The 24635-nt window shown below is 33.5% G+C and overlaps 1 protein-coding gene and 1 long non-coding RNA gene across 2 annotated transcripts; one reads left to right on the top strand and one right to left on the bottom strand.

The window, feature by feature from the left end:
* The first annotated feature begins 18248 nt into the window (after positions 1-18248).
* On the top strand, positions 18249-18728 carry LOC125063204. Its single transcript, XR_007119476.1, has 2 exons — positions 18249-18398; positions 18554-18728. It is a non-coding gene; the product is annotated as an uncharacterized LOC125063204 (long non-coding RNA).
* Positions 18729-21091: 2363 nt separating this feature from the next.
* On the bottom strand, positions 21092-21882 carry LOC125063202 (cuticle protein CP14.6-like). Its single transcript, XM_047669504.1, has 3 exons — positions 21747-21882; positions 21548-21666; positions 21092-21414 (listed from the first exon to the last, which is right to left on the bottom strand). The coding sequence occupies exons 1-3, from the start codon at positions 21753-21755 to the stop codon at positions 21219-21221; spliced, it is 324 nt and encodes a 107-aa protein (XP_047525460.1). The 5' UTR covers positions 21756-21882; the 3' UTR covers positions 21092-21218.
* Between the last annotated feature and the right edge of the window lie 2753 nt (positions 21883-24635).

Genomic DNA, 24635 nt, shown 5'->3' with positions numbered 1-24635 from the left:
TTTAACTGTAGGTGTCCTAAATCATACCTGGCTAGCAGATGCCGGGCGGCGAGCTAGTCAAGCGTGAACTAGATAGTAATAAATTTGTCCTTTCTTGAAGGTGAAAGCTATAAAAATAAAGGGTTCAATGGGCTGTGATGTCGTATAGAGTTTGCTATTCGATAGCAATTATTTTTATCATAAAGAGAAAAATTAATTTAAGTGCTTCGTGAATTTATTTTTGTAATTCGTTCACTACATAACATTACATAAAAACAAAAATCAGTGACGCTACAACCTCTTTAGGTCTAGGCCTCAGATTTATGAATCTGTTTCATGATCATTATTCAATCTAATAGGCAAGTAGGTAATCCACCACTTGTGCCTGTTACACGTCCGATTTTTGATTAAGACATTTCGGTTTCCTCAGGATGATTTTTGTGATCTTGTGACCTTTACCGTTTGAGCGAATGTTAAATGCGCACATAGAAAGGAAGTCCATTGGTGCACAGCCGGGTATCGAATCTACGACCTCAGGGATAAGAGTCGCACACTGAGGCCACTAGGCCAACACTGCTCTATATAACATAACATTACATACTAATAAAAATATTTTGTCCCAAAAATAGTAGATAATTATAATACGACAAAAAGCTATAACAAATGTGATAGAAGTACGAGTAAATAGTTATTGTCTAACTTTTATAAATAGAAACCGAACCGCTAGAGAACGCCAAGATTAGACCATTTTGAGGCGGCCTTTGTAGAAAGACAAGCTGTTAATAGATAAATCACCGTTTGCCTAAGATAATATTATGTTACTTTAGGCACATCATTTACTTTAAATTTAGCATGTAAACTAAACAGAATTAAATTATTATTTTTTATTTATTTCTTAGAAACATAAAGTTATGTCTTCTTTTGATTTAATTTAGTTAATTAATAGTACATAATTTAATACCGCATTAGTTAACGAAATATCTAAGAAAGCATATTATATACTTTGAGAGACCGTTTTCATGAAACAAGAAAAACAAAAAAAAAAATTTCATGCTCAAAAACCTACATAGGAAAACATTTTTAACACGATATAATATTATCTCTCATGTTAGCATATTGTATTCAAATTCGCCACAGCCCGCAATTACAATTCCGCCCAACACGGGCGTTTAGACAGCTTTTTACTACACGGCGTGTCACGTGCGACAGCGTGTCACGTGTCACGTGGCGACACGTCAGGTAGCGTTTCAATTTTTAACGCGACATTTAAATTAAATTCCGGGCGCCGTCCCGCTTAATTTAGCCAATTTGGAGAAATGCTTATCTGTTCCTTGTGGTCTGACTGCTCGTTTATTATGTCCAACGCTTAACTGATGCGGGAGGTGGGAAAGTGATTATAATGGAATTGTTTTTAATTAATTATAGAGATTGTTCGAGGATTTACTTTACATTGTATAGAAATCATTCTTCAATGATAATGTTAATTGATTTAATTTATGTAATGCGTTCATAAATAAACAGTCGCATCTTTGTATGTCCAACTTTGCCTGATTATGTTGTTTTTCACCTTTCTCATTTTGTTTTTGCTGTCGTATTTTGCTTGTTTTGCTTACTTTCAAAACTTAACTGTAGCGTTACATTTTCGGAGGCAATAAATTAACATTAGGTAGCAGATTACATATTACTCTTTTCAAACAAGCCTTTGTTATGTGCTACGGTATTGCATTAATTTTCAGTGAGTTTCGTAGCTAAGTACTACGCTGTCGTAGCAGTGGAGGTGACTTAGCGAACAAATTAAATTTATACTTTTGTAATTGTTTGTTCATCTCCATGTGATGTATGCTAAATAATTCATATTTTCTATATATTTTATACGAGGGTTGTATAAAATATATAGTGTAAGTAAATATATGGTGCACTCGCATAAAATAGACGAAAGGCAACGAAATTCTGTCAACCTTAAGCATTGTAAAATAAAATTTGGTGGAGAAAATAAATCTAAGTGTATCTAAGTTGTAGTGCAATTGTATGTATGTATGCAGGTTACTTTGGCAATGTTCCCGAGCCGTGATAGGTGCGCTCTAAAGTGAGACACACGCTGTCAAGCGGCGAGAGCGCGAAAGCAATATAGTTATTAGCTAAATTCTAATTATTTTTATATATTAGTAGAGTTTCTTGGGACTTACTACCTAACCCACTAAGGTATCATAATGATTTGTAACTACATAGTGTCAATAAAGCATAGTTTCTAAACAAAGGCAGGAAGGGACTTTGTTTTGTGTTAGTTACTTAATTATTGTTGTGGTACGGTATACGGTATGTATTATGTTATTTATATAAGCAAAGTCGCATTTCTATAAAAGAAGTATAGATTAAACAAACTCGCTTTTCCTGTGTATTGCCCTCACAGTCTGTTACACAACGCACTGTCTTGCAACGCAAATAAAGAAATCTCACTTGGAAATTTATACTCTTGGATTATTGTCTCGTAAACTGTTCTAGAAAAAATATGTTGTGAATAAAATTTTGTGTAGTTTAATCATTCAGTGTTTTTCTCAACATTGTTTGTTTAGATTGGTTTATTCAATTTTGTTACCACTATTATCATTTTGAGGAGTTTTTAGTCGCTATGATTGTTACATTCAGATATTTGTAAACAATTTAAAGTTTCAATGAAAATAATTAATAACAATATTTTAATCACAATTAATATATTCCAAGAGCGTACCAATTCTTAAAAGGCTGGCAACGCACTCGCTAACCCCGTGGCATTGATATTGTCCATGGTCGGCGGTTCCTCATAACATCAGGTGAGCCTCCTGCCCTTTTGCCCTCTGCTCTATTAAAAAAAAGCGGAAGATCGTAACTATGTTATTGTGCCAATAAGGCATATACATTACTTCTGCTATTTCAGTGATAATTTTAAGGGTAAATATCCACCTTTTTCAAGAGAATAAAACATATTTTTCGACGGGAGTCTGACCTTGAACTTCCCAATTATATGTCTTTTTTGGTGCCTATCGAATCTTAGCTTAATGTATATGTTAACGTAAAATTGTAAAAACCGTTAGATTGTAATCTATCTCGCGAGATTATAAACTGTCGAAAGATTGTGAACCTCAGCGTACTGCTTACAATTTAACGTATTATTATTCGGTAGATTGTACTACACTAACTTAGTTATCATTCAAACTTCTTTGGTCAATTACAGATTAATTTTACTTCCCAACAATTTCATATAACTACCGAATAATAATACGTTAATTTGTAAGCAGTTCGTTGAGGTTCACAATCTTTCGACAGTTTACAATCTCGCGAGATAGATTACAATCTAACGGTTTTTACAATTTTACGATGACATATACATTATATTATATAGGAACACAAGCCTAATGAAATGTAAAACACAGTAATAAATATGGTGTGCCTGTAGGAGGTGAGATACGCTGCGTCGTAAGCGGCCATTAGCCGCCTCACGTGTTATCGCACTTGGCTACACGCCGATGTACTATTAGCACCTATGAGATAATTACGACACTACTTTACAAAACACTATATAAATTTTTAAACACCACATTTAGAGATATGATTTTTGCTTGGAACTTGACGTGAATTTATTTTACTCAAAAATAATTTTCAGAGCTTCCAACTTTGATTTTGTAGTTGAGACTCTTGGGCCCGGGGGTTCAAGTGCACAGGCGCTAATTAAAGATTTAAGTTGGCACCTGGTATAATTATTGCTATGTAGGTTAAGAATATTGTAAATACTGTATATTTTGTTGTTGGAAATTAATATTTTACGAGATCTTTTAATATTGATTAAACATTAATTTTATTTTTATTTTACAATTTTAGGGAAACTTACAGCTAAAAAAGGTTCAATAATATATAATTAATATGATGAAGGCCAATTATCAGTTTCCACACTTAGGCATTATCACATCATATTCAAATCTAAATCTAAAAGCATGTTACTACCTAACTTTATAGTTAAATGAACCTCTCCTAAAATTATTTTTAGGAGAGGTTCATGCAGCTAAGATATTCATTTGAAATAGTAACAACACAATAACAAACTTTTATACAATATGTAACAAAATCAACATACTGTTAATAAATTTGACAACTCGGTATCGCTATAGTAACTTGCAGTCAGTCTTATCACGAAACGTGGCATCTCAATAGCTTCGATCTTTTAACAACTAAGAATCCACGGAAGGCAGAGAATGTGTAAATTTTACGACGAGACCAAAATTTCTTGGTATTTAAACATTTTTGTTTGTCCTAGTCCAGACTAGTTTTACCACAATAATGCCTACAGAATCCATTAGGAAGCGACTGAGCGACATTAACCTTTATGATCTAATTTGGCTCGGGTCGCTATTTGGCAGACACATTCAATACCCCACAACAGGTATATAGATAATACCATTTTTTAATAAACCTTGCCAAGTCTTCTTCAAAATTTTGATTTTAAAATTAAGAAATTTTAAAATTTAAATTTTGTCTTTCACGTGAACCTTATTTATATTAATAAATTATATGTTACTATATATGAATGCTATTAGCAGTGTTGGACTAGTAGCTTCAGCGTGCTACTCTCATCCCTGAGGTCGTAGGTTCGATCCCTGGCTGTGCACCAATAGACTTACTTTCAATGTGCGCATTTAAAATTCACTCGAACGGTGAAGGAAAACATCGTAAGAAACCAGCTTGTGTTAGACTTAAAAGTCGATGGCCTGTGTCAGGCACAAAAGGCTGATCACCACACTTGCCTCTTCATTCAGACAAATGATCATGATACAGATTCAAAAATCTGAGGCCCAGACCGAAAAAGGTTTAGGCGCCACTGATTTATTTTTATTTGTATGAAAGTTATCAGTGTAGTTGTCGTATCAATTGTTTATTTAAGGATACAGTATGTCAAATGAAATGTTTTCGATAAAAGAAAATATCGCACAGGCAATATCGTAAAACCTAAAATAAAGGTAAATAAGAGGACGGTTAACGTCTCAACGTAATTTGGGAAGAAAAAACATTGCCTGCCTATTACCGTTCTTATCTAGGGTAAGTCAATTTTCCCCACTCCTAAACCACCTGATTATCTTCGGTTTGATGAATTTATTCCTTATGGCCTGGGGATAGAGTTGACGGTGGGTGTGTGCGTATGTTTGTAATACATTGTCCAAACCTGGGTATGTGGAAGAACGTTGACAAGGTGGAGCCTGATCGTATAATCCCCATAAAATAAGGTAGCGAAAAATTGGGATACACCGAGTGCATTTTTATATATTGATAAATATTTGATGCATCTCTTTTTATATGGGAAACATAATAATGTTACTGTTTATTTTGTGATTAGATATGTTGTACATACATTAATAATAATAATCTTTATTTTCTTCTCTCACATACATAAGGTTTTTATGATTAACTAAGATTATAACATTAGGAAGTGTATGTGAGAGACTGGTCTCTGTAACAGGAGACCTGAGTGACAGATAACCAGCCTCTCCACCACCGGACCGGAACGCGTACAATCATGTCATTGTCAAAGGTTACAATAGAAGAAAATAAGTATCAAGTGCTAAAGAAAAACATTGTGCAACGGAGTTTTAAAAATAAATTTGGTGTGTGTTTGTGTGTGTGTGTATGTGTGTGTGTCTCTCTCTCTCTAAGTGTGTGTATGCGTGCGTGGGTGTGTGTATATGTGTGGGGAAGTGGGTGAGTTACAGAATGACAGTTATTAGATCCTCTGTTTCATCATAACTCAACGTCTTCAGCCAAGTAGTAACCTTTTTTTTATCTTTTTTTTTTTTTTTATAATTTATAGAAAGAAGTTTCGTTTTAATGTTGTTTCCGCAGTAAGTCTTTTTTATTTATTTATGTTACAGAATAATACAATTTTAATCATGGTATCATTAGAAATCTACTGTGGTTTTTATTATTGTAACAATAGCAGTCTTGTCAGGGGCGCGACAAGTGCATATACAAAAAATCTTTAACTTGTTTCTTATGTTGGTTAACTTTAAGCTATCCAATAATTTACCAGGTATTCCATAAATTAGCCGCGGTAGCAAATACCTCAACGTTATTTCACCATAGACGTTGTTTGCTTTCGACGTACAGAGCCTAACTTGCGTTACAGTTCGGGTCTATATATCATGCTCAACTCGATTTTTATGTACACTCGAAAAAAGTGCTCTAGTCGAGCACTTTACTGTTTTGAGCAGTATTTTACAGTACATGCTACTTTGCCATGCTTATTGCTGATAGAGGATTAATGTTTAGTTTCCTTATTTTAGTTAATTGCTTTAAGATGTGTGTCTACCATTACTAGACAGGAGCGTGTTGTAAGTATTTTATAAAAAAAATTGGGCGATTAAAAACAGCAAGAGTGTTAGGGCTCGCGATTTGAGATATGGCAGTAGCTGTTAAATTTGAAAACATTTTATTTACTTAAATACATTTTGCATAAATTAACCATTCTTTTATTATAATTTCTGATAGTTTAGATAGGAAACTTATATAATAGTAGACTTTCTTAGATTATTAAATTGAGCCTCTTGACAGATTTTTACATAGGCTAAAACAGCGAAATCGTTCCTTAATTTCTACTTTAAAACTATCGCTCGGTATGTCTGTGACCGAAAGTACATAGGATAGTGGTACAGGGTCCAATATCTCGGTCCTCCGGCTCGCTTTACGACCGTCCGTCGATCGCACCTCAATGATAGCTGTCCTATATCGACACCTCTAGCGATATTGATTATAGAAAAGTTTCTTTAGATTGAAAGATACTGTCAAGTAATCATTTGCAATGAGAGTATATATTTGCGTATTTTTCCCACAAGAATGTAAGTGTGTGTTCCTATTTCTAGAGGACAAATCTTTGTTTTTTTTTTTTATGAGTATAGTTAATTACTTAAAGATGTCGTGTGGAACATGCTGTAATGGTTGCAGCTCCTTACAAAAATTTTGTACAACAAAAAACTTGGCGATTAAAAAGAGTGGCGGAGAGTTTATTGCCAGTTTTTCTCGTCCGTTCTACGCCCTTGATTTGAGAACTGACAATAAACAATCGCCAAGTTTTTTGTTTTACATTTACAATTATACATAATGTGACAAAAATGTCCTCCAACATAGTTTTTCCATGACATTGCAATAAATTTCCCGTTTAAAGCCAAAAGTACAGTCACGTAATAAATTAAAAGGTAAATTTTTTTGTCGAAATTTCGCGTCCGTTCAGGTGAACATAAATCACTTGTCTAGACGAATTTTATGGGTTTGCTGATGCACGCACCATAATATAAGCACTTTATTGTATTGGATTTTCTCCGCGACTGTACACGAACAAGATTGTCCCGCATCTTGTCTTTGATCTTATTTTATTGTTCAATCAGCTTTTATGGGTGATTAAAATTTTATACCGATATTTTCGGTCAAATTAATTTCTTGTCTCACGTTTGATAGTATGCCACATTTCTGAGATATAATTTTCCAGAATGCTTAAAAGGAACTACCTTTTAAGGTTGGAAACAGTCTGAAGTCTAAGCTTTTTTTACTACACAAACATTGTGGCTCGGGAAAGACTTAAAGTCATTTCATTAAAGGAAACTAGATTAGGTCATCATTAATATTTTTTTATATAACATTTGACTGACGCTTTATTGTAAAAAGGCTGATGAGCCTCAAGGAAATGCTTCTAATAATCTCTTCTGAATGAAATCTCCATACATGAAATTAATATTACGTCATCTTCAAACGAAGAAAAGCAATAGATGTAATAAGCAATATCACATATCTTCCAGATTCCGAGCACAGAGGTCTCATAAACATGGTGGTCAGAAGGTGAGATATAAAAAATAGCAGGATTTATTGAGGGTCCAATCACCAGTCGCGGCACGTACGGGGGGCCAGATTTGAGCGGTCTCCTTTGAAATAAACTTTTTCTATCCCACTATCCAACTATATTGAAATCGAGGAAGTTTTAAATGGTACTTCTGCCTTTTGTTTTGAAGGTGAGGTTAGGGTTTAATGATTTTAGTTGATACGACTGCTTTAATTATTTTATGTATTATTTGATTTTCCAGTTCTCAATCGGACTTGATTTGGCGTATGTTTAAAGTATATTTTTTAGGCTTGAAACAATTATTGTTTTGTCAATTAATCAATTTAATAGCGGGTTTTAGCTAACTATATCACAATTTATGAATCGCTAAGTTTTTTGTTTTACACAACGTTTGTTGGAGCACAAGGAGCTGCAACCATTACACCATGTTCCACATAACATTTTAAGTAATAAATAATAATAAAATAAATTAAAAACAAAAATTAATAAATCAAATATTACATTGTCGTCAGTTTAATGGTATGTCGTGTACTTATGTTTTTTGTTTATCAATGTAATCTGTTTTGGTTTTGAATTTTGTCTAAGTGTTTTCTTTTATAATATGGATGTGTAGCTGTAAGATTTCTTATAAATAAATAAAAACATTGCACCATATTTATCGACCGTTTAGTATTAAGAATAAAGTTTAATAGTTTGTTTTCACTCCTTTAGATGCAAATTTGTTATGTAATACAAAAGTCCGTTTATTTCTAATAAAAAAAAAACTAACCTAATACCTAAAAATTACATTGTCACATGTCGATAAAAACACATAAATGAAATTGATTCGAATTTTCAGTATCCGTCAACAGTATTATCTTAACCCTAAACACGGCTTCGACCAAAACGATCCCGATACCTGATGCGTCGTCACGTCCCGCACTTTGAATGGCAAATCACGAGGTAGACCTTCGGGGCCTTCGGGACCGAGTATGAAAATAAAATGATTGCGAAGGGTCCACGCGGCACTGTATTAAAATATTCCCAACGGCCGCTGACTGCACCTGATGTTTACGAATAGTTTGTCGGGTTTTATTTTGATTTCGGTCGTGATTGATGACCTCCGAGTTTTTATGGCGTGGACCAACTTGTTTGGGACGTCGTGTAAATAATTTACGTGTTACGGATATACGTTTTCATGAGCTGTTTTTTCCGAATCCACGTGAAATTATTTGTTAACATTACGCGTTTTTATGTAATAATATAGTGGAAGCAGTGGAATCTGCATTTGCTTCATTGATTTGTTCTATTTTTAGACAAGAACGTCTGTAACGTGAAATCGATTTTTGGGATTAAGACGCATTGACCCACAATATTTTACTCGTGCTGAGATATCGCAAAACTCGCTTGTGAAAATAGTTGAGGTTAGAACACACTTAACTCATACATTTAATCTACTAGATATTTTAAAAACTTGAGTAGTTAGTTAGGCCACAATAGTAACGTTAATTAAAAATAGTAATTTAAATTAATGTATACAAATTTTAATTAGTGGGCTGCGTAGCGGCCCGCGGCAGGTGAAGGGTTGTCCCGTAGCATCGAATGGTGCATTAGTTAGCATGAATTAAGCGGGATCTGTCTTAGATTAATGAAGATATCGCTCTAGTCTGCTTCTTTGTATACGTGGTGTTCTTTGATAATTCTAGACTAATCTACTAATAACAAAAATCAACCGTTAACATGTACTTCCCAATAATTGTTGATGTGATAAGATAGGCTTGTCATTGACGAAATGTTCTATTATATCAATAATATATTTCAATTATGATAAAACAGAAATATTTTTTTTCTGGAGGCTTGAAATCCACAATTCAGAAATCAATTTTATATATTATCCTAAATTTATTCCACAACGATAACTACTTCATATTCGTAAACAAACATCCTGTACATGTAACCCAACCTTGAAGGTACAATCAAGATAAATTGCTCCGAATAATTTGAAAATTAACATTTTTAATCTTCGCCGAGATGTTAGTGGAATAAATTGCAACACCCTTTACTGATTGTAGACGGATAAAAGCTCATTTCAGCGACATCCAGGTGGGGTGGGTCTTATCTAGAAATTTGTTATTTCAACCTAAACATAAAATTTGTTTTAATTTTTAAAATTATTTCATAAAGATTAATATGTTATCAGATTTATCGTTTCTTATGTTTATGCTGCCAACTTATTTGACTCAATGATAATCACGCACTAGTTATAAAATAGTATATTTAATTACGAGTGCGGAAAGTCTGTCATTGCAAAGAATTCCGACAAATGTCTACCCGAGACGAGGCGAAAAATATAAGCAGAGTTTTTTTTTTGTTTTCTTCACCCATTCTGGGTAGGCAAAGGAAACTATGCCCATACTGTCTTCAGTAGAATTTTTTTATTAATATGAAATGAAAATGTAATCTAATAAACGTAACCTAACTCATTAAGTCAAATCATTAAATCTGATATTGAAATAAATTAGTAGCTTCTTTTTAGAAATATTTGCATGAATCATAAAAACTTCTATGAATTTTTTTAGTAAAATCTTCGTGGTTGGTTTTTTCTTTTTAATAGACATTATTTTGACAGTTGGGAAAGAGAACACATGAGTTCGGAAAAGGTAAAGAAAAAGCTCGAATATGCAATAGCCCACTTTCTTGAGCTATTAAAAAATACTTTTTATCAGTATTCCCATATTTATGGACCTTCTATGGCCCAAGGTTGATCATTAATACACTATGATACAGACGAAGATTACCGAAAAATTAGTAGTCGTAGTAGGTGGAAATATAATTAAACATGAGACTTCCGTTAGTAAATCTCTCAAACAATGATACAGCGTGCGCACAAAGGTGAATATTTCAGTATAATTGTGACCATTACCGCGAGAGGGCGCAAAACAGAATGCACTAACTGTACGCGAAGGTCGTTACCATATTTCAGCGGTCATTTGTGCCCTCAATCACTCACCTGGCCTCGGTGATATATTTGTTGGTTTATTGCGTGTCCGCTTTGCTATTTGTTTCATTGTTTTAGTCCATTGTAGTCTGGATAAACTGGCTTCGTTCATTCAGTTTAGAAATGTAAAAAATTTGTTACGTCTTTGGGTAAAAACATGTATTTTATTATGTACATAACTACATATTTATTTTATATAATTACTACATAATTAACATAACGTTTACGCTCGTGTGTACTTATAATAATAAAATTTTGGTCGCATATCATGTACAAAAAATCGTTAGTCGTGTAATTTCAAAGAATTTCGTTTAACATTTAAGGAAACTAAAGTAAATCATGAGCCTTAATTTCCGTAAAATTGTCTATTTTATTTACATCTGTAGCAAGTGCGCACACTAGGGCGCGAAAGAAATACATTTGCGTTTGTTTAGCTAACAATATTTTATCAAACTCTTTAAGTAACTATTCTATGGAGGTTGATACTTGAATTGTTACCAGCCTCCGTTGTATGTTAATTGCAGTTTGGATTTTTCACACCAGGGCAAGGTAGAATACAATTTGTATTGAATTGAATCTGACGGCAGAGTGTATCTGTATGCAAATTGCCCTTAACCGACGCAGGTGGGCTCACACAAGCGGTTAAGGGTTGCATATAGTCTATAGGACATTATCGAACATTCTCTTCGTCTAGCACTTTAAAGATTTCTTTGCTGATACGTTTTTATCAATAATGCTATTAAGGACAAAAGTCATTTGTGAAAATCGATTTTGTTAAAGTTAGACTGGAACCTACGATAAATTGAAATCAATCGAAGGAATTGGAAAGAAATTGCAATGTACTATTTATGAAAATCTTTAAAGTTAATTACAAAGGTTGAAGTTATCAATTGAATACGAATTCGTTGAAACATCGAATCGTGCTAATGCGCCTGAGTGTCGACAAACAGCGCGAAAAGCACTAAAACAGCTATCAAGGTGGAAACTTGTGCGTACCGAAGATGATTAGGGCTGAGCTTTCGATAACGATATGTTGGCGTCTCTTAGATATTTTCTTTACAAGTTTGATTTGTAATTAATAATGGTGTTTTAGCTACAAAAATTGTGCTTTTTTTGAGAGTTTTAATACCTTAAAATAAAAGATAATTTATAACTATATAAGATATATTTTTGGAGAATTATACCTAAAAAATAACCAAACTGAGATCATCAGCTACAACTGTTTGACTTTAAAAATAATTAATATTAAATTTATTATGTTATCGATCTTTTACTCCTACAGTGTAGCTTTTTTTATAGAATAGGGGCCAAACGGACAGTGTTAAGTGATACCACCGCCCATGGATACACATTGCCAGAGGGCTCGCAAGTTAATAATTGGTATGCTCTTTTCTTCAAGGACCCTAAATCGAATTGGTTCGGTAATAATTCAGTGGGCAGCTGGTTCCACATAGTGGTGGTGCGCGGCAAAAACTACTTTAAGAAACGCTCAGTTGTGGAGCGACAAACCTATTTAAACTTCATAACTTTATCTTTAACAAATCTTTTTCATAAAACATTGCGAATTAAAATATCGATAAACACAACACTAGCTAAACAAGAAGCGTAGGAAAGTAAATTCCTTTCACCTGATAGAACGGTTATTAGCCAATTCGATGCCCATTCCTATCCTAATAGAGGTATAATAAAAGGGTCCTCTCTATTTTTTCGTTTATTCGACGAAAAGGTAAAAATAAAATTTTCTTATTCAATTTGCTCAAAGTAGCTTTATCTATTTTGTGATATTTTTATATTTATTACGCGAAGAAGAGCTACATTCTCTGTAAAGGGATTTTAAGTGTACTTTTGCTAAGCAATAGACGTCATTAGGGGTAGAAAATTATTAATTTTTAACCTGTCGTTAGTACCATATTGACTGGAATAATAATGTATTTGTAGTAAGTAATTAGGAACATGGCTTGTTTCTTCAGTATATGGCAGGTGGTTACACAAAGAGGTGGTGGCAAAAAGTGGCTTAAAATAACTGTGTTGTGGAACGCCATCCGTCAAGGTTGATGGAATTTCGCTTTCTACCTTGACGTCCGATGATGGAAATCAGTTGCAGGTTTCCAAACAATCCCTCAGAGCGTTCCCTATGATTGCTGAGAGAAACAACATCTCTCAAATAAATAAATAATAATGATTTATTTGCACATGGTATAAAAACATTTTGGTGGTACAATCTAAACTTCGCATATTCTGCCACACGTAATCATCATCACTTCAAAAAAATAACAGAAAAACAATAACTAACCTTAAAATATAAGAACTAAAATATATTATTAAAAGGAGTCCCTTTACAATATTTTAGTACTAACATATTTGTATAAAGTCAGCAATTAGTGCAACAATATGCTCTGAATATTAAAAATATATTAATGTTAAATGATACCTGTTATAAACAAATCCTGAATTACATGAAAGAAGAAATTTTTTGTAGCAATATGAGCGGTGGTCTGTCGTGGCGACATGTGGTGGTGATAGCACGCGTTAATATTACAGGTGCTAGTGATCTATTGTTTGTACGTGGGGTGGTGTTAGCTATAGGCGACACGAGATCGTATATATATTATCAGTTTATTCGAAATATAGTAAACCGTTTTAATTCACGAGGGCTCTGCTTTTAATGTGTTTAGGACAGAGTCCAAATATTTCTGAATAAGTAATTTTTGTATAAGATTTTGTCTTCTCTGTGCTCTACGGCTTAAAATCTTGGTCGCTATGCGCTGACAGAGACTTTGTTCAAAAAACTGGAAGCGTTCTAGGTCTGAGTTTATCGACGTATGCTTAAAATGCGAAATACGACCGTGCTGGACAGAATGCAGAAGAACAAAGAAGTGCTTATAACGGTTAAGAAAAGGAAACTTCAGTATTTCGGACACGTTTTACGTAACACCAAAAAATACGATCTCCTTCAACGAATCATACAAGGCAAAGTGGCAGGTAGAAGGAGACTTGGCCGCAGACGCACGTCTTGGTTGTAGAATCTTAGACAGTGGTTTGGTTAAATCACCAAGTCATTGTTCATAAGCGCGGCATTCAAAATTAAAGTTGCCATGATGATCTCCTTCGCACTATAAGAAGAAGAAGTCAGGTATCTTTACACCTCTTAACAGTAAGACATCTATTGTCTATGTCAAGTGTATTATTTTACATGTTTATAAACAAATCTTTTCTCCATTATAAAATATAGAAATAAATCATGCTTAAATTTAAAATAATAAGTTTTTTAATTAAACTGATTACATAACTGATGTTACCGAAACGTACAAATAAAAATCGCTATCTCTTTCAACAAACACGTCAAAACAAAGGAACGTGTGAGGCAAGAACACGCGAAATATTTGTTAGAATAACTCTTAACACATGTGCCGATACATTGATTTACGCATTTTAATATTCTTCCTTTAAACCTTACGTTCATATATTCGGTAGGTATACATTCATTTATATTATTAATGGGGAAATCTCACCACTAATTATCATTAAATAAATGTGAGGAAATGAAACTAGAAACTACTTATAAACGGAACTTAATTTGGCCTTTAAACAGAGTTTCACAATATCCAATAGGCCTTAATTTTAAGACTAACTCAGTATAAAAAAATTACGAATCTTTCCTCAAATCATTAATAATAAGTTATCTTAATTCAGAATAGCCATGTAACAATACGTTAGGCGATAGTAATTTCAATTCAAATTTTATTAAATAAGACGAATACCTCTTCGTATTGACGCAATCGGTTAAACATTGGGGTACAAAGCAATTTTCACGTACCTCGACATCTTTTTCGCGTTATCTCCACAACTGGTTTTTTACGATACTTAGCAAACTTTTTGCGTGGAATGGCTCAAACTTTCAATTTTCCTGTCATTAAGTCTCTTAACGCGTTCCACGGAAAGTGAGAAAAAATTTCCAGCAATCAAAAATACGAGTTTGATCGAGGGGCGTTATGATGTTTTACACGGGAACTTTTTTTATCAAAATCAGTGTGATTCTGATAAAACACTTGAAGTATGGAATGGTATTATAGTGAGTTTTGCTGGTTTAAAATTTTTAACTAACTAACAGACATACATTGTTCTCGCGGAGTCTAAATCATTAAGGATTAATGGATTAATGAATTTTACCCATAACATCACATAATATACAGATTTTAATTCTTATAAAGGTGCCGTACCGTAGAAACTTTTCCATTTTTTCTCGACCTGAGGGTTGGTAGACTACAAAGAGATCTTATCAGAGCACGTAAGTAAAACCGTGCATTAACACCTACCACCAAACACTCTTTGATGTTGTGATGTAATCTCTGGCACGGGTTGGAATAATGCTCTATTCAAAGTTATTATAGACTGGCTTTTGTTTTCATTTCAAATTGATTTGTAATTGATGAAATTGAAATGTAGTACTTAATAATGACATTCCACCCGTATTACCTCGTCGTCCGTCGTTGCACAACTGAGCGTTTTTTAAGGCAGTTTTTACCACCACCACCACTATATGGAACCAGCTGCCCAATGAAGTATTTAGGAACTAATTCGACTTAGGGTCCTTTAAAAAAAGAGCGTACAAATGTTTAAAACGCCGGCAACGCGGTCGCGAGCCCTCCGGCATTGAGTGTCTATGGGCGGCGGTATCACTTAAAATCAGGTGAGCCTCCTGCCGTTTGACCCCTGTTCTTTAAAAAAAAATCTGCCCAGATCTTGGTAATTTTCAGGCAATTTGGTACCTCAGACAAGTCGTCGGTCTTTGATAAATGTCAAATTGACATGTCAAATTTCTTAATAACGTCACAATTATACATTCATCTTTTAAATATATCTACTGTAGTCCACACATAAATATTTTTAAAATCTTTGGTATAAGCACTAGATACTTCTAGTGTACTTTATATGTGTGATGAAGAGAAATATTTGAAATTCTGTCATTATTTACTGACCATTTTATTCTCTAAGAAACTTGGTAAATACTACTCGTAAAACGTATAAACGTATAGTTCGTAAAAACAATGTAGGGGAGTATTCACTGTTCAGTCGCATTACAGTAGTATTTGCCACAATAGAAGTCTTTTGGGTCCTTTGTCGCATCAGTTTGATTAACTTTGATCTAGGTGAGTACACTAATGGATTGTTGGAAAGAGTTCTCATCACCTGAAAGGCTTGTTCTAGATCAGACAAGATGTAATTAGGGAATTAGAGCTACAAAAGCCTGATTCGAAGTAGTTTTGTTGCGTTGCTTTTTACGAAACTGACGTTTCAAAACAATTCTAAATAAAAAGAGATATATTTTTATTTACTGCCATTGAATCGCGTTTTCTCCCTGAACCCCGCATGCCCAAAAGGCTTATACAGTTTATCAATACCATTTTGTCCTTGACTTTTAGAACAGTAGAATATAACTTATATACGAGTCTTGAATAAAATAATGGGTCATAATACATATCTGTATCTATTTTTTATAGTATAGCAATCGAGCCTACTGGACGCCCGACAAGGACAGTTATCGCAGCCCATGGTCACTTATTCTTAGTAGGTGCGTTGCCAGTCTTGATACTCTTCTTTTTAGAATTGGACATCGTATCTCCTAGGGAAGACCCCCCCCGGGAGCCGATTCTACAGTTCGCTGATTCGAAAAGTTCGCACTTTCAAATGAAAGACCGTGGAAGACTTCCAGGCATGATGATCACAAAATAAACCACTCAACAAACGCTGAAAAGAGCTTAATCAAGTGATAATTATAAAATAAAACTATAATTTCATGGAACCTTTATTCCATGTATTTCAACAAACTAACATCAGTACAACAACCTATGGTCTAGACTAGAAAATTCCATTACTTAGAGCCTTGATCTTTTATTGTGATCGTGGGAGGTGGGTACCAGAGGCTTGGAAACCATTTTCATTGGCCTCGTATGTAACCAAGTATAGCTTGCCGTTGACACCAGGGTATTGGAAAGATCCACGCACGTCCAGAACCTCATCGTCGGTGCCAACGTTCCTCAGATGACCTTCCTCCTGACTCACGATACCATTGGAAGTCTCATACCTGGAAAATACTTTTATAAGAAAATTATGTAAAACTTACGATCGTCAAACGTGATTCCAAATAACTGCCAGTCTTGCGATTCTGAAATCACAATTACCCTTGATTTGAGAACTGCCCTGCGATTCTGTAACTCACTTTTCGAACTCACACAGCGGTTTTCGCATCGGCGGTCGCTCTCAAATCAGTCGTGAAGCAGTCTTTTTATGATTTGGCATTCTGAAAAGGTGGGAGCTGGTAGTTTATTGTTTATCAGAATGCCAAATCATAAAAAGACTGCTTCACGACTGATTTGAGAGCGACCGCCGATGCGAAAACCGCTGTGTGAGTTCGAAAAGTGAGTTACAGAATCGCAGGGCAGTTCTCAAATCAAGGGTAATTGTGATTCCATGAAATAGTCAATCAAATAAATTGACCCCTTGATTATATGTGTTATTTGATTGTAATAGTTGCAGCTCCATAGAAACATTTCGTAAAACAAATCACGTGGTGATTTAAAGGAGCGACGGATAGTTTATGGCTCTCTTAATTATCTCTTCTCTATCTATTATCTCTTCTCGTCCATTCTACCTCCTCGAGAACTGACAGTTAAATTAAATTTAGTAGCAATTCTTTTACGTTCATAATTCTTCAGAGTTACCTAAATTAATAAGTGATGTCTAATTTTATAATTAGTATAGAACGTGAATTAAAATTTGTTTCTATTTTTGTTATATTTAAAATGAATGGTAACCATGACAACAAATAATTGTAATTTAAGCAGGTGTATTACACAGTGAAAATGTCTTAATTAACGAATGATATAGTTGTCTACATCTACGAACTATTGAACAGCTAGATCTAGATCTTTCTTTCATGTTTTCTTTTATATGAGTAACGACATACATACGTGTATTTGTATCCATCAATCCCGCTATTCTCATTGTCGTATTGGAGTACGACGGCATCCTTTTCGGCGGGAAAGGTGACAGCCGCTGCCACGTACAATATGAAGACGAAAAACTATTCAAACCAAATAAGTTCGCATGTAATAATTGATTATTTTGTTAACTTTTTACTCTAATTTCCAACAATTAACGTGTTTCTGTTTAATGGCTACTTCGTCAATGTGATAAAAGAATAGCACATGCACATGCCTTATTATTATCAAACGTAGATACGTGTTTTTTACTATTAGGATATTATTAGTGAAAAATGGTTGGTAACCATAGTAACAAATGCGGTGTTATTTTAACTATAGTTTATTATTGAGTTTACGGATGTTTGAACCATTTTTATTGGTGGCTCTGAGTATATGTGCTGCGATTGAAGTACATTACTACATTTGTACATTGAATTTAAGGAATCACTAGTATTTTTATTAACCCTGGAAAGATAGTCTGCGTAAAATTTACGCATGCGTTTTCGAATAATTGCTCTATCTTTCTAATTGGCGCGAATCCATAGCTGTGCGTTTAGGACTTTTCATTCGTGGTTGGGAGCTGCCGCGTGACGTAAGTGTCAATAAGGTAAGTGCCACCGATTTTGAAATATAACGACCGCGTGAGTCAAAATTACGCATGATTATCTTTATCGTGACTTTTATGATTTTGGCTTATATGACAGTTTTAGTACTGTTTTAATACTTTATATTATAACTAATATTATAATTTCATTTTTAAAGATATTGAGGCAAATATATATCACAATGGGGAGTATCAATTGAAACCAACACGAAATCCTGGCCGCTCTTATGCAAAGTGATGACGAGCTTCCGTGTGAGGACACCGACAGTGAAGTAGCGGACCACGTTTAAAGTTTTCTTTTTTTTTAAGTAAAAATAAAGGAGTTTAAAAAATTATCTGCAGTATTAATTATTCTAATATATGTGTATATATAATAACATACAGTTCATTAAAATAAACTATTAAACCTAGACCTACAACTAATTCAAATTCTTGCGTAAATTTTACGCATGATTATCTTTTCCGTATTACAAAATATGATTATCTTTCTAGGGTTAAGAGCTTTATACTTGAAATTTGGTTTTAATCACCCGTATTAAAAGAGACGCTTGCTTACTCACAGATTTCATTGTGGTGAGGCGAATGTCCGTGAGGATAGCGGTAAACTGTGATTAGAATATATATTTCGCACTTATATACTTTTGATGAGCATACATCTAAATTTTCCCACGGTAAATTTACTGGTAGTAGGTACTTGTTCTTAAGGAACATAATATATCTCCAAAATTATTAGATTACTTTTAATTTTACTTTACTCCAACTCGATTTTTAACTAATACCAAACCAACTTCAGTTGGACATTAAACAGCATAGTATGAAAAAATATCTTAAAACTGAATAATAATTTAACTATAACTTAGTATCAAATGAATTTTCTGCCTATCTCCACTATAACACGCTTATTATTTTATTGTTTAGTAGCCAAAATTATAAGTATTTTCCTCAATAAAACTCGCTGCCGTCTGATTTATACAAAAACTATTTAATTAAGATAATAACAACAAATCTTCATCAAAATATAGTCTTCGACTAAATTTCAAATCGATATAAAAAGAAACCAAAAAGCGCCTTAACGCAATCAAAATATTATCATAATAATTAATTACCGGCGCAGCCTTGACATTCACTAAATATCAAACCGGCTCATCAGTCTGTGGTAAACCTGCTATTATGGTGATACCAAATCGAGTAATATGATATGCGTTTTTAGTTTCATCAATCGAAACTCACTTTCACTAAGCTAACTTAAAAAAAGTGAAATGAGCTTCCACAATCTGTGTTAACGTATTTCATTTTACGATCAAAGCCTTCCCAGTGTTTTCTGCTCTTATTAGTGCTATAAACCACCTGGAACATGGATGCTTTTAAAAAATATTTAGCGTTAAACCTCAATATCTAAGTTATTGGGACACTAGGCCAGTAGTGTTGGCCTGATGGCTTCAGCGTACGACTCTCATCACTGAGGTCGTAGATTCGAACTCCGGCATTGCACCAATGCAAATGGCCTTTTTTATATGTGCGCATTTAACATACACTCGAACGATGAAGTAAAACATGGTTTGGAAACCGGCTTGCCTTAGACCCAAAAAGTCGACGACGTGTGTCAGGCACAAGAGGTTGATTACCCACTAGCCTAGATTATTAGTAGGTACTAGCCTAGACAAATGATCATTAAACAGATTTCTGAGGCCCAAACCTAAAAAGGTTATAGCGCCTATAGTTTTTTTAATCTATACTATTGAAACCGGTGTCGGTCTAACTTTTTAATCGAATTAAACGATTCGATAAAATATCAAAACCTAATTGGGCATGTGAGCAAATAATAAAAAAGTCTTATGATTCAAGATTTATCAAAATTTAATCGTATGCGATAGTGAAACGATTGGGGTTACATCACTCTTTGCACTCTTCAAAAGGCTATTCCTAAATTTGCGACTGCGATTGGTCCCAATATTTAAGCTTTGACATTTGAATGATCAGGTGCAATAGAAAGTGGGCAAATTGTACACAAAAAAGTGTTTTGGCAAATCGTAATAGTAAATCCTTTCGTTTCGTGTAGCAGAAGCCTTAAATAAGTTGGTAAGTGTTACTCAACAAGGTCATGGCCCAGTGCTCAAATAAAGCTTAAAAGCTTATGTGGGCGAAAATTTGCGATTTTTTAACAGTAATTAAATTCAATTGATGACATAACAATAGCATATTATTGTAACTTTTTTATAGATTTTGTTTGTCGTTAAGTTAGTAAATTTATATGACTTAAATTTTTATTTTTTGTAGATAGATTTAAATATATATTATAGCAGAGCAAGCATAATGCTGGTATTATTATCGTTTTGATAAACTATTTTTATAGGATTACAAATTTTGACACGATATAAATATCAATCAGATGTAGAGCCAAAATATAAATGACCAAATTTGTATTGTATAAAAAACAGTGATAAAATTCAACATACCAACGATAGGATTGAAATTGTAATGAGGTTGCCAATTGAAGATGGTAAGGTCACAGATTACCATACCGGCCAAGCCGGCACTTTTGACTATACAAAATGTCGCATTCAAACATAATTATAAAGATATTATCATATCAAGAATGTTGAATATTAATAAGGAAATAAACCTTTAATAATTTCGAATTATTTTGATTAGTTTTGGCAATAATGGCTGTAGGCGGTAATAAAAAATAGAACAAATGAAATTTAAATAACTTTGTTTATTAACAACATAAAAACCGTGTGGTATCACAGAATCGTTTGACGATCAACAGAAGATGGAAGGGGTGCTGAGTATTTTGGACTAGATTAAAGCTAATTTAGTGACTTATTGGGGGGCTTGGGGAAGGTGAGCTCCGGAGGCCTGGAAACCAAGCTCGTTGGCGATGTAGGTGACGGTGTAGAGGACGCCATCGGGACCGGGGTAAGAGAACTCTCCGCGGACTTCCAAAGCTTCGTTTTCGGTTCCGACGTTCTTGAGCACACCCTGTTCTACTCTCTTGATTCCGTTGGATGTCTCCACACTGTATTTCATAAAAATAACACTTTAGTATTGGAAATGATTATAATTAAAAGGGTATTGGTAAGTTGGTCTAAATAAAGAAGACGAAAACACTTTAAAGGAAACAGAGAGTAATAGGTAAGTTGTATACTTACGCGTTGTTGTAGTCTCCAACACCGATGTTGTCAGCGTCGTATCTCAAGATCTGGGCGTCCGCATCAGGAGATGCTGGAGCAGCGACGGCCGCAGCCACGAAGAGAGCGAATACGATGAACTGTAATAAGATGTGATAATTAATCCAAAGTAGTTCCCGAAATAGTAAAAAGATATCAGGAATTAGAAATCAAAACGTACGGATTTCATTTTTGGATGATTGAAAGGTTGTTGTTGTTAAGAGATGAAAGGCTCACAAGCAACTGATGCCTGCTGAATCGAGACGCGGGTTTTTATATGAATCAAAGCAGTACGACAAGGACGCGTTGTGACATTTGAACTTAACGTCTTCGGTCAGCGATCCGCTTGTATTAAAGGTGCTCCGAGACATGTCCGGTTAGACGAAGGATTCTATGGAATTCATTTGGTATTTCTAATACATGCCTTTAAATTATTTCAGTTAATTAATAACAATAATACCCACTTGACTAGGGCTCAAGCAAATAATATAGAACATTTTCATACGATGCTAGCAATTGTAAGAAAAGAAAATTAAGTTTAATTTACACTGTAAAAGTTCATTTGGGCGTGGATAATACAAATTTCTGTGTTTTAAAGTTTGTTTGATCAACCTATTAGTGTTAACTAGGGAAACAAATCCAAGACATCTGCGGTTCAACATTTAAGTAACTAAAGTGAGTGAAGAACCAACTACGCTGTGAAAGTGTTATTAATTCTTTAGTTATTTTTCTACATGTCGAACTGTTATATTAAATAAAGATAAAGATAGTATTATGTTCTAGAATATAATAATTAAGTAAGGGTTAGGAACATATACATAATAATGACGGTTTAATATTTAGTTGACAAGTACTTAGCGAACTTCACCATATATCTTTTAAAGTCACTTTTTTTCTGTGGAAATTTCATTTCAAGTTTAAAACGTCTTGAGAGGCCATATTGTTAGTGTTAGCCAATGTTTTGTCTTTGTTTGACACTAAGAGACAGTATGAAATTAAAATATGTAGTTTAGTGAAGTTTCCACGAAATATATGATTAAATTGATTACATGTTTAGTTGCTAAATGCATGACCTATGTATTATACTTGTGTAATAAGTTCACACAACTTTATTTATTTGACCTCTGTTATATGCGATTACCTAATTATTTTTGGAGTTTAGACTGAACACACTTTTAGGTAATATTTAATGAATCGTTCAGGATTATCTTAAAGACAGAGGCGTTTAATATGTAAGGTTTTCGATATCGCAAAAAATCTCGAACCAATCTGAAATTATTCTTTGTTGATCCATCACAGGTAGTCCCTTAATAATCAGCGTCTGGTGATTCTGTACAAATTGAGGGGACTCTTAAAATGCTCAAAAATGCTTAACATCCTTTCAGGTGGCACAATAGGGTGAGGTGAAAAGATATGGTTCACATATGTAGTTCAAATATGCCGTGTAAGTTATACATCTCGCCTCCAGAAATATGTGAATTTTGATGAAGCGCAGACAGTTCCTCTGATATTCCTGATTTAAATCGTAAAATATTATCTCTATAAGAGATATATCAGTCTCAACTATAATTTAATTCCAACAAGTGAAACTGATACCCTTCTCTTTTCCTCTTTAAAGTCGGTAAAAACTGAATTTTAAAAGTTAGAATTACAACATCTTAAGTGGATCAAAACTCATAAAATCCATAATAATCTTAATGTCAGCTATGACGCAACGTCGATTTGTCTTGTATATCTGCCAATTTAGTTTCATTGTATCAAAAAACGATCAATATCTATTACATTATTGTATAACATTGTCTTATAATAACGATCTATTAAGTAGGAAATACAATGGATTGCCATAATCGTCTCGTATGCGACAAAACTAGCTGGTTAAGCTGTTCTGTTCGACTTAATTTTGTATATCCCTATAGTGGGTGAAAGCCCTCGCGTAGAAACCATTTAATAATAGGTTATATTACTAATACTATTTAGGAATGTTAATTAGATTATTATAATAAATAAAAAAAAAAACATAAGTTGTGAATATCAATTTATTTTAATAATATAACTACTATAATTTCATTTTTATTATATAGTTACCTGCATAACATAGATAACTCTTCCTTCTGAGGTACGTCGCTGCAGAATCAAATGTTTAGTAGACAAGTGATTTAAGTGATTATAGGATGTATTTTGTCATGTATTGTGACTATTATATACTTGTTACTAGTTTAAATTGGTTATAAAATTATAAAGGGCAAATTAATTTGTTTAATTGTTAAGCTGTCACTTAAAACTGGCCAGATTATTATGGATTTTGGTAGGTAGTTAATTTTCGATACCTTCATTGTGTAGAGCATTAAAAAAAAGGGTGCGTGTACTTATGTACGCGCGTAAGAAGTTATACTTTTTTGGCATTATTAAAGATAGTTTTTGATTGCATGCAAATAATTAATTACAATTAAATAATCAAAGACTTTGAAAGGAGTCATTATAGTCAATAAAGATCAGTTTACATTTTAAAAATTAAATAAATTTTAATTTTATTGATAATTATTTGTACACAAAAACTGCAAAACGCGCGCCGCATTCCCTAAAATTTTTAGAATCTAGTCAACGAATTACTTAAGATCTATTACAATTATTACATAAGACGTCATTGTGATGATAAATGCATGGTATTTGAGGCTGGTATTATGTCACTGAGGTCAAACTGGTCGGTACAATACGCATTGCAATAACTTATATTAGAAAGTTGGTAAATATTCATGTTTTACTTTAAATATGGTATTTAATAAATTTTTAATTTTTGTATTTAAAAGTGAATGAATACGCAGGTGGTGAACATAAAATGTTACTTTATGTATTATTATTATTTTTTTATTTTATTATTATTATAATAAATAAAAACAACTTGAAGTATTGAAGCCTAATATCAATTTACTATCATATTTATAATATACATATACGTAATGATTAGTCATACATATCGCTGTTAAACTTAACACCTATGTTAGATTAACATTGTTTTTCTAATGACATTCATATATGACAAAGAAATTATGATACGACTACGCTTTCACTT

The sequence above is a fragment of the Pieris napi genome, chromosome 3, assembly GCF_905475465.1.
Source record: "Pieris napi chromosome 3, ilPieNapi1.2, whole genome shotgun sequence".
Lineage (NCBI taxonomy): Eukaryota > Metazoa > Arthropoda > Insecta > Lepidoptera > Pieridae > Pieris > Pieris napi.
The sequence above is the reverse complement of the archived record's forward strand: the minus strand, read 5'-3'. Positions and strand labels throughout refer to the sequence as shown.